The 12341-nt window shown below is 25.6% G+C and overlaps 1 protein-coding gene across 19 annotated transcripts in view; it reads left to right on the top strand.

Moving 5' to 3' along the window:
* The window catches only part of LOC105837723 (potassium channel subfamily T member 1), a 213675-nt gene that overhangs the window by 166525 nt on the left and 34809 nt on the right, over positions 1-12341 (top strand). For 18 of the 19 annotated variants that reach the window (XR_001139167.3, XM_012682752.3, XM_012682754.3 and 15 more), the window contains 3 exons: positions 5935-6009; positions 11383-11466; positions 11544-11638. Coding sequence is in view for 18 of the 19 variants with exons in the window: in XM_012682752.3 (XP_012538206.1) it covers positions 5935-6009; positions 11383-11466; positions 11544-11638 (254 nt within the window). In the remaining variant the exon portion in view is untranslated. The remainder of the gene's footprint in view (positions 1-5934; positions 6010-11382; positions 11467-11543; positions 11639-12341) is intronic. The other variant, XM_012682753.3, reaches the window with a different exon arrangement.

Raw genomic sequence — 12341 nt, 5'->3', positions numbered from 1 at the left:
GAAAAAAAGGAAATGTGATTTCTCCGCAAAGACCGTCTATTAAGAGATGTATCCCATGATGGCTACTGCATTGCCAATTTCTTTCCAGAATAACAATCGTTTTTCTTAATGAAAATAAAACCATATATGGAAAAAATAATTGAATACTTATAACTTAAGAATCTTGTTATATAATTAAAAAAACAAAAAATAATATAAACATTATTATTTATAATGAAATAGTTACATAGCATATGTATATATGTACAGTTAATATTTATATAAGTGAAAAAATACATTATTTTTAATACTTATAAATAATATAAAGAAAACTTGAGAAGAATATAGATTATATATCACATGAATTCTGCAAATATAATTAGAATCACTTCAGCTTTGATAAAGTCTTCTTCGAGAAAAATATAATAGGAAATCAATAGTTTTAAATTACAGTAATATACCTATATGTATAAGCAATAGAAATTCAAATTTTGTTTTAACATTGATTACACGTTAAAACTTGAAGCATAATTTAATTGATATAATATTTTTATAATCAAGTAAATAATTTTGTAATATTTTTTGTAAATAACCATTATTGAAATTTTTTTATAAATAACAATTATTAAATAACGATTTATTTAAGTTTTTTTTTTAAATTGCTATTTATAATTTTGTGCATAATAATTTTTAACAATGTCATTGTTAAATAAAATGATTTGTCTCTATTTGTTTTTGTCTCCATATAGAGGAGAAAAAAGGATGATGAACCATTTTGTTTTATTTAAATAACTCAATAAATATGGGACATAATTCTCGGTACAAGTTTGTTACCCATAAAATTGCACCAATTATGTTATAAACAGAAATTCTTTGGATAAACATAATAAACAACTTATTGTAAAGGAAGAAAAGATTACGGTTATAGAACCTATAGAAGGATATAAAATACTATCAATAAATATCCTTAAAATTATTTTTATTTTTAAAAGATAAAAAAATAACGTTCTTTGGCAGATTTTGCACATATTTATCACAAAAGTATCAATATCTTGTACATACGTAATATCACAGAAAAGTATCAAAAATATATGTAAAAAAAATCTTTGACGCTTGCAACTTTGCGCATTGTAGAAATACTATAAAAGTATTATATAACAAACAATATATTAGCTAATAAATAAAATAAAAGTATAATCAAATTACATTTGAAAGGATTATGGGATTTAAGCTCGCGACACTCGCAAATGGTCCATAACCCTGAACGCAGGCAGTATAATAGTCTTACACATATCAAATGCATATGCGCATTACATCAAACATTAAAATACGTTATTAAATCAGTAGGACGCAAATTACACAAAGATTATTTTAGTTATAAAAAAATAATTTTTTTGAAATTATTTTTAGACAGATCTTTTAATAAGGTAATTATTAAGAAAATTATCGTATTTAAGAATATGTAAAATAAGAAAAAGTTCTGCAACTTTATTGCGACAGACAAAACTTAAGTGATTTAATCACTTATCAATTTTTTTCAGAAATTTTGATAAAAGTAACTGCACTGGATAGAATTAATATTTTTTTTTACAGAAAAGTAAACTATCAAAAATCTTACAAAGGTAAAAAAAATACGCCAAATACTCATTTACGAAAAAGTAAATATCAGTATACGTCTAGTAGCTACAATTTTTATGAAAAATGGATTCTATTATTAAATCAGAAAAATGCATTTTAATTAAGTTATCTAAATTTATTTAAAGATCAATTGGATAAAGTTAATTATATGTGCGTTAGAAAACTTAAGTTAAAATCAAGTCAAACTTATTGTCATGCAAAGAAAAGCAGATGTATAACATATGTATACATAGATATTATATACACACACACGCACACACACACACACACATATATGTATATACGTGTATATATATGTAGTATATACGTATATATACATTGCGTGTGTGTAAAAGCCGTATATAATAAAACTTCATCTACTCAGTAGGCGTGGGAGTTCGAAGGAATCCCTCGTCAGGATCAGCAAATCCTCTCGTAATCGTTTGTACGATATCGACAAAATCGCTTGGGGTGCAAACAGAGGCGTATCTACGGAAAATAACTTCTATGACAAGTATTGAAATTGCGCCCCTGTTCAAACATCTACCATTCATCTTTTAGATAACTTTACAATAATATTAGCTCAAAAATATAAGTTAAGTTCATTATTCTTATATTTAACATATTATAAGAATTATAATTACCTTCTTACTTTTTTTATGAAAATTGATTCATATTGTAATGCGAAATTCAGTTTTTCTTCTTTTTATACTCAGTAGAACAAACACTGCCTTGACCCAGCTGGAAAGTCCTCAAATTCGAAAGTATTAGTTTAAACTTACTGAATAATATCGCCCTCCTCATGCCACATCTTAGGTACGCCTTTAGGTACAAACATACGAATCTAAATTTTGGCTCATAGGATACGCTTTTTTAAGAAATTTCAGCTCGCTATAGAACTAACAATAAGCTGAATAATTTACAACGAAGGAACGTAAAAACCCTTTAGACTTAGGTAATCCAATATAAGCAACATGTATCTCGCTCGGAAATTTTTCGTTATAAATTTTTGTCACGTTGAATAAAAGGGGTCGAAAAAGATAAGAGCAAGATCAATGATCGTTTAGAATACTGTGTGCAGTGTTGTTATCCGCTGCATCACTCTTAGCTTTCATGAAGGTTGTTATTTCATTGAAGATTGCCATTCTATCTACAGCAATTTAAATACAGCAATAAAGAGGAGGATCTAAAACGGTCCCAGAAAAATTAGTATAAAACCTACATTAAAAGATTCTATTCTAATTTGTTCCTGAGTATATTCTCTGTCCCAAGTATTTGAATCAAGATATAGAACTTTTGGAATTACTATATAAATGATTATTTTTCGCAAAAATAAGGAATGTTTTTTTATTTTATTTGAACAATACATATCATTATCAACGTCAAAATTAATTAGAACTGTCAGATGATTTGATTATTATGTAATAATTGTTTAACGTTTATGCGGATACTGAAATCTCGGTTTATCGTCACTAGTAATTAAAGCTAAGAGATAAATAATTTCCATATCGACAAACTGGCCAATTCTTTATTTTAGTTACAAAACTAAGTTTGTTTTTCTCTCAAAATCAAACAATTTTTATTTGAACGTTTTCCATGAAAATACATTACTTACAAGATGCTTAAGATGGGCGTTACAATGGAATAACCTATATATTTTCTTTTAAACGTTATTAGAGAAAAGTGCAATTAACAAAATTAAATTGCAGATTAAGATCTATGGGCCGGAATATTATATCGATAGTTATCGGTTTGATAATTTGCGCATATCTTTCATATATCAAAATATGTGCGCAACGATATTTATCGAATTGACAACTGTCAGTAGCCGTATACAAAATTACAGCCATGATTTAGTCGCTGTTCACGAGAGTTTACATTTCCATTTTCTCCATTTTGGGCATCTTCTATTATATTTAAACAGAAAATTATTTTGGTGACTATTAAAGTGCATCGAGAGAAATATAAGTGCAATATATTTTGTGCAAAAGTATAAAATAGTATAGAACAAAATGGTAAAATATAAAAATATAATATAATATTCAAAAATATAACAAAAAATTAATTTTGGATGAGTTTATATATTTTTATCGTTAAATGCTTGTGAATTGCTATGAAGACTATTAGGTAATTTTTAAATATTTTTATGCGATATAAAAATTATATAAACATGTTTTAGATAATATCTTTATTGTAATATCTCTTCTTTTTCTTAAATTTAACAGTTTGCAGAAATAGAAAAAATATCAATGAAATAAAATTTATTTCAGCTTTATTTTTAGGTTAAAATAACGATTAGATATTTATATACATTAAAAATAACTTAATAATTTAATAATCTTATTGAAGTAGGATAAAATATGTTTTCTTAAAAACAATCTTGCATAATAATGTCTTAAAATAAAAAAGTACAAACTAGTATTATAAAATTTATATATTTATTATATAACCGTTATTTAAGACACTGATAGGCAGGATCTAATGTATATCTTGTCTACATCATAAAATTGCAATATAGTATATACGCTGTTGATTGCTGTTGAATATTCTGTGATAAAACGAGATGGTAATTAGAAAGTAGACGCGGCATTATTTAGGACGCATAAATGAATACTGTTTAAAATTATTTGCGTTAGTTAAATTTCTTAAGTTATACTCGTAGTTTATAATAAAAGTTCAAGTAACAATAAAAAGCGAAAATATATTATAAGGAAAAAAGAAATAAGACGACTTAAAATTTGTCGATTGTTTTCATTTTTATGGTTAGGTAAAAATAATTAAGTATATTATTAGATTCACTGAACTTCTTGTCTACTGTATAAATTAAAAACTTTAATAAATTAGAATTTTTTTTAGATTTTCTAAGAACTTCTATAAATAATAAATAAAGTATTTATTATAATTATGTCATTTTTATAAAAAAATACTAAAAAAATTACATAGAATAATAAGAAATGTGTATTACATAGATGTAATATACATTTCTTATTATATTATTATTTGTGTAAACATATTAAAATCAAATTATAGTAAATGGTTTACTATTATCTAAGCTTTTAATGAGTTTGATATTGTCTTGTCATCTGTTAAAAGCATAGTGATATAAGAATAGAGTACGTAAGAGAGCCGAAAAAGCGATAGAGGAATAAAAAGAGAGAGCCGAATAAAGGCCCCTTCCATCCTTGTTCAATCGTGTACATGTACTAATGTACTGTTTTGAAGTTAGACAAAGAGGGCCTTTAGTCTAGCTTTCTCTTTCTATCTCTCTATCGCAGCCACTTATATGCTAGTATACAACTCACGCGCTCTATTCTTATATCTCTATGGTTATAAGCTTGGAGAAATTAGCAATTTGTTATTTTGTTACTATGATACTATGTTACTATGTCATTTTACTCCCCCTTTTCCCTAATAGTATATAAAGTGTGTACACTGTATGTACATGTTTATAACATAAAGCTCTATATTATACATTTCTTATTATATTATAGTGTAAATTCGATAGAATGTTAGGAAGAAAAACATATTTAGTTTTAAAATATAAAACAAAATTAATTTTTCTTTTTTTTTTATAAAAAGATTCTATTGTTAACATCTTTATGTAAATAAGGGCTATTTCTTATTCTAAATAAAAATCTACTTACTATAAATAACTTTTATCGGAATAAAAAGTCAGTCGTTCATCATCAAAGAGATGCATAATATGTTGAAAGGTCGTGGTTTTAGTAAAAATGTAATATGCGCATCACGTTCTCGACGAAGTACAAGAGATGTACGAGTCACTCTGGCGAGTTTAATGATGAAACGAAGAAGTTCCTGATCTGATTACGCATGTATTCACCTTTCCTCTCTCGCGATTAAAGTTAATTAATGTCAGCGTTGATGCGGCAAATGATATTTTTTATGAAGTAATCTAGAAGATATAATTTCCAGTTAATTCTCTCGGTTGCAATTTTCTGCGTTCTTATACTCAGTGTACTGTGATGTAAACGATTATAGAAATTGTTTTGGTGATTAAATAAAGTATCGAATACAATATATTGTATCTTTTTTAAACCGAATAAAATTTAAAAAAGATACAATATTTTAGATGATTTTTTCTCTTAAATAAAAATTAATAAAAAATAAATTTATAAGGAAAAATAGCTCGCTAAGACCTTATAAACTTCTAAATCTTTTAAATATATTAATACGCGTATTTATCTTCATAATAGTTACAAAATTGCTTTAGAAAATGCAGAACTATGAAGCGCATGTTTATTTTGAAACGTTATTCACAGTTTCTACTTTGATAAAATTGTCGCTGGGTATGTTGAGCTGTCTTCGTAATGTTCACAGGGAAATGTCTGGCAACAGCTTCTGTCCTTCCATTTCATCCTGGAACTGGTCAACACGATCCCGTTTACCATCACGGTAAGTTTTAGAAAATTGTATGTTTTTCTTTATTTTTATCATTTATTCTAATTTAATCCAAAATTAGTTTATTAAGATTAGAACGGGGTTAAAGGGTTAAGTTGGAATATAAGAATATCTCAATAAACAATATGAACGTACTAATTCTTGCGTAACAAAGCGCGAACGATAAAGATTATTATAGACTGAATATGTCACTTTGCGTTCGACCGTCAAATATTATCAAGTGCAAGCTTTTTGTTATTAAGCACGAAAAGTAAAAATACGAGTGTCCTCTTTAGCCGCAATAATTAAAGTGATTAATAAAAACCAGATTTTTAAAAAACCAGATATAATGAGTCTTCTATCCGTCCACTGATAGATTAATAAAATAAAATTAAGGTTTTATTAAGACATCTAATTTAATGATACGTATTTTATTAGATTTATTAGATATTAATGAGATATAATTTATTAGATAATTTATCCCTCAACTTACGTGACTTATTCTAGGTGTAGTACATTAAGCCATTTTAACTTTTTAAATTTAACACTAATATTTTTTTATTTGCTAAATGTATTAATGTTCTATGAATGATTAATTATTGAATTGGATAAATATATAATCTGTTAACTAATTATTATTAATTTAACATAATTGTATTTTATAAACAATTTAAAACAAATCTGATTGCTGATTTCTAAAATTTTGTGAAATTAAATTGCTTTAAAATGCTTAAAATAAATTTAAAAACTGTGCAAACTAGACTACAAGCTAGAGGAAGAAGGTAATATGTATGACCCTTATAGATGTTATGGCCACTCATAGTATTTCTGTTATTAGGGAACGGAATTCTAGTGATTACATACGAAATCATTTAATAGTATCCACAGTTATGCAGTTAATATTTTAATACACAATAACTGATATTTCTTCTAAAGCAATTTTACTTTTAAGTACTTTAAAACTTTTTAAGATATATTTTGGTATTAAATTACACATACTTCTTTATGTTTTTAAACTTGGGCGTGTAATTACATGTATATATTTACACGCTGTTTGCACTTGTTTTCTTGCATTTAATATTTTATTCGGTTGTACACATTTCAAATTGTATAAAGTTAAACAATAAAAATTTTTTTAATATGTAGTCTTTAAAATATATTGATGTCTCAACAATCACTTTTCTAAAATTATCATATTGAAATACATCAAATAGATTTGATAAGTTAATTGTAGTTCTACCATTAATATGTAGTTTACATTACATGTATTATAGATTTTTTATATTATTTTTATTTTATATATATTTTGCAATATATATATATATATGTATAGGTATTTGCTTTTTATTTTGGTTAAATATATATGAAGACAGGTACCAATATCGGCATACTTTATCAATTTTTGAATAGCATTTCTTAAACAAAAATAAAAGTTTTAAATATAAACTAGAAAAATACAGACTATAAAAAATATTATCTCTCCAATAGTATAGTTTTTATAATACTGTTTTGTATTTTGTAATAATCAATGTTTTTGCAAAACAACTTAACAACGTCTGAGAAAGAGTAGACTCCAAAGGCAGGATACAATCGAAGAGTTAATCTTATTTTTTGTCAATTTTTATTTTGAACATATTATTCTTTCTGCAAGTTTTATGTTGTTAGGCTTTACCTAACAGGCAAACTCTTTAACAGGCAAACTTTTTTTGCGTCATCAATCCGAATATGGCTATACAATTGGAATTGAAGGTGAAGCTTATTACAGGTGAGGTTAAAGTAACTTTGACGATGTTACTAAACGGTGATGTTATGTTCGCGTTGTTTGCACTTTTTGCACTTAGCATATTTGCTTCTTTCAAACGCCCTTAACATGTACTTTTTGTTTCAAGTAAAAATTAGGGGAGATTACAATGCGAACAAATCTATAGGATTACAATTCCATAGATGTGAGATTACTAAGCTTATAGTCTATTTATCATGGAGAAATATACCGTTTTATTCTTAACATTTTATGATTTAAACCACACTGCGAGAAAAATATAAAAGAGGAAGACAGTTTTAGGAAACTACAAATATATAAAATAATGTAATATTAATAAATTACTTGCTATTGTTTAAACACAAATTGCAAGAGAAAAATGTGCAAATTTTATTTCTACTTTCAAAGATTTTGTTTTTTGTAGATTTTATATAGAAAAAAAAGGCATGAACGTATAAACTATTTTTTTTCAATTATCTAAATTTAAACAGATATTCATGTCTTTATCGATATTCATTCAAAGTGTAATATTTCCGATAAATGAAAGGAGACCGCTTTAAAAATCTATGCCGATATTGGTACATATCTCTCCTCTATTACAACGAAACACTATTTTTTTTAAACAAAACTATTTTTTAAAATCTATTTTAATAAAGAGGTCACATTATTATTCCTATTTTGTTTGATCTTTTATGCAGCATCGTCATATTTTTTGAACGTTATTTTAAAATTTTTAGAGGTTTATAGGTCTTCTTATAACTGCATTTATCACATTTTTATGGTATGAATTACATCCTATGTGTTATATATTTTATAATTTTGAGTCTAGAATTAATTAAAGTTTTTTTTTAATAACATATTGGCAAAATGTATGTGTGTTTTTATTTAAAATATTGGTTAGTAACAAAATTATTAAACAGAATGTACATTCTGAGAAATTATAATATCTCTTTCTCTATACACAGAAATTTTAGAATTCTAATAAATAATATTTTTTATTACATTCATTATTATTATTATACACAATTTTATAGTTAAGAGTTAATATGTTAAATAATAAAAACTTATAAAAAAAATATTTATATATGTTAAATACATAAATAACCGCATTTGTGTGAAAATGCATGAACTTTATTCGCGTCAAGTTGTATACGCTTGACTATGATGTATCGATTTTTACATGTCCCATAGGGAATAACCTTTATCTCACAGTGGACAATACATAACGACATTACGTGCACGGTTATTGCGCTTTGGAATTTAATTAACTTAACCTCATTAATTTTGGATTATGCGGTGACGTTTATGTAGCGTGTAAATTGGATGTATATATAAGTTCACACTTATTTATAAACTTCTTATATACCAAAAAAATGTAACAAATGCAGTTATAAAAAGACTTAAAATAAAATTTAAAAAATTTTTTAATACTTTAAAAAATAAATATTTTTAGTTAATTTTGCGTAATATTACAATTGTTTAATATTAATAATTAAGAAAATATAATAATAAATAATTAATTGTACTTTTTAAGTTTAATCCTCTGTATACAGACATAGGAATTCAAAGATCTGAACGATTTTTTATTTTAAATTATTCCGTAATCTGTGATGCTCAATATGCAACCCATAAGCTGCATTATGGGCTGTTAGCCCATATTTTAGATGTATAAACACGCATCGCGTATGTATAGTACTTGAATCATATTAGTGATTGGTGGAGTCTGGGTTTGCGTTTGCATCTGTTGATTACTCAGAATAAAGCTCCTTTTTGATTTATCAAAAGATATAAAAGCAAATGTAGACACAAGCACTAGTGTGATTTGGACATAATGCGTATATGACGTATCATAAATGTATGCACTATTGAAATAGATATTATGTAATCTGCAGGATTTTATCTACCAGTCTGTTTGATAAGAGTTTGTCCAGCAGAACTTGACAATTTATTGAAACGATGTTAGAACTGTAATATTTTATTATTAATAACTTGTCCAGTCGTCTTCATCATTAATAATTACCTGGCGTCTCCGAGGTATATTTTCAACTAATTTTATGGTATATTCTTGAGATAAAGATCTCCATTTCAATTAAATTAACTTTTTGACCGACAAAATTTTCTTTCTATGAAATTTAAACTTTATTGAAGATCAAACATTTTCGGTGTCAATTTGCATCCGGTGACTGTGACAGCTAATCCAGTAATTTAACATCATTTTTACCCATTTGGCACTTACGGTAAAATATATTTTTTTGTCACGAATAATAACTGAAGCTTTATTAATTGAACATTTTAATCTTAAGCAAAAGGTCCCTCTACTGGCTTCTATTTGAATTTCTTGTCTACTCGTTTTTATGTAAAAGTTTTGCTCTTATCAAACAGACTGTTTCTAAAAGTAACAGTTTCAAAATAGCAGTTTAAGAAAAGATGCACATTACTATAGAATGTAAATAGAAAAGATTGACTTTTTTCCCTAAGAAGCTGTTTACAGTGAGGATTTAATCGGCCAAAGGACATGTCAGTTATGTTTTATATAGCGACAAGTGAAAGTATAGCGTGTACCGTCTATGACAATGTCTAGAAAGAGTTAACATACATTTGTAGACAATCATTAAATTTATTTAAAACAATATTTTTGAAAAAACTAAACTTATTTATCTATAATTTCTTCAATTTTTATTTTGTCTTTTTTTGAATTTTAAAATATAAATAAAACGAAGTAAATGCTGGAATTAAATTCTGCACTATAAAGTGAAAATGTGATGAGAAAAATGTTACAGCAATACATATTTAAACTTATTAACGATATATATAATTAGATATATGACATTTTTTAATTATAATTTTTCATTAAAGTCAGTGCACGCGCTAGAATTTAATATGTAAATGTATGCTCTATCTATCTAATGTAATATGGGTCTTTGATGCTGCAAAGCAAGCATAATGAGTAAATTTATGTTCAAACCAAGCAGTCGCGTTGATATTTACATTATAAATATCTGTAACTATCAAATAACAGGTGCAACATTTATGGTCATTATATACTTGATAAATTATAGCACAAACCCAACTAATGAGTTAATTATTATGATTTAAGAAAATTAAATGTTTCTTATAAAGTACACAAAAAGACAATTTAAAATTACTTGAAGAATATTTTAAGAATATGTAATACATGCAATTGACATAAGCACGTATAATTTTACTAAAAATTACTTGAAGAATATTTTAAAGATATGTAATACATGCAATTGATATAAGCACGTATAATTTTACTAAAAATTATACACCAAAATTATTTCTTTTTTATTTCTTTACAAATGTATAATTATAAGAAACATTATTTTTATTTGTCGAGCCAATTTAAAATAATAATAATTATTATATTTAATCTTTTTAAATAAAATATTTATTAACTTAAAAGAGCTTTGTTATGCTTTAATTAAAGCGATTGTATTGAAAGCCATTTTCTTGAGCATATGGCTGAACAGGCCGGAGTTAATTAAATCCGTAATAAATTCACAAACCATTGAAAAGTGCAGTGTTAATTATAATCTATGACGGGCAGAATATTATAATAAAATATCAGGTAAATAACGAAACTGAAAATGTTCCTATTATATTTGCAGTTATTGTACCCGCCAATGAGACATCTGTTCATTCCGGTGTTTCTAAATTGCTGGTTAGCAAAGCACTCTTTAGAAAACATGTTTGTAAGTATCTTATTCAAATTAGCTGTAACTTACGTCAAGTTTAAATTTAATTTGCGGTCAATTTAATTACATTTCAGAACGACCTTCACCGAGCAATGCAGAAATCCCAATCGGCATTAAGTCAACAGTTGATGATCCTTAGTGCTACGTTACTGTGCCTTGTCTTTACTAGGTGAGTTCTTTACAAGAAAAATAAAATAATATCTATTGCACATTTCTATTTTCAAAAATAGCTTTAGGATACTATATCCTTTTCTTTATCTTTTTTACTTTTTTAAATAATATATAAAAATGACAAAAATTAAAAACATAAAAGTAAATATTTTTTTGCGCATTTATATAATAATTTTTTCTAATTATTTTTTAGTATTGTGTGTGTGTGCGTGTATGAGGATTGTAAATGTTTCGATATTACATATTATAATTAATAGAAATAATCATTTGCAAATAAAGTTGTGTAAATTCGTACTGCTTCTGGAACAAGTTTTCGGAAAAAATATTTATTTTAAGAAGATCTAACTAAAAAGTACTCTATACTATTAAATAATTTTCTTAAAATATTAATAAATTAGTTGTTATTAAAGAATATCCTAAACTTTTTTTTAGCCAAATGAACAAATTATTCAGTATATATGTAAAAAGTAAAATATATGGAAAATAAAATTGTTCAATTATATTTAAAATGAAAAAATAAAATATAACAGAACCAATAATAGTGGCAATCATATTAAGCTGAAAATTGTAGGATCAATATTTGAAGCGGCAATATTGAATTAATTTACACAAATATCAATTTTATGTATAGGAGCACAAATAAACCGACAATAAACATTATCTACTTTGGTGTTAGATTGAATAATTTATGGCAAAATTGT

The sequence above is a fragment of the Monomorium pharaonis genome, chromosome 2 (assembly GCF_013373865.1).
Source record: "Monomorium pharaonis isolate MP-MQ-018 chromosome 2, ASM1337386v2, whole genome shotgun sequence".
Taxonomy (NCBI): Eukaryota; Metazoa; Arthropoda; class Insecta; order Hymenoptera; family Formicidae; genus Monomorium; species Monomorium pharaonis.
This window is presented reverse-complemented; position numbering and strand designations above follow the sequence as displayed.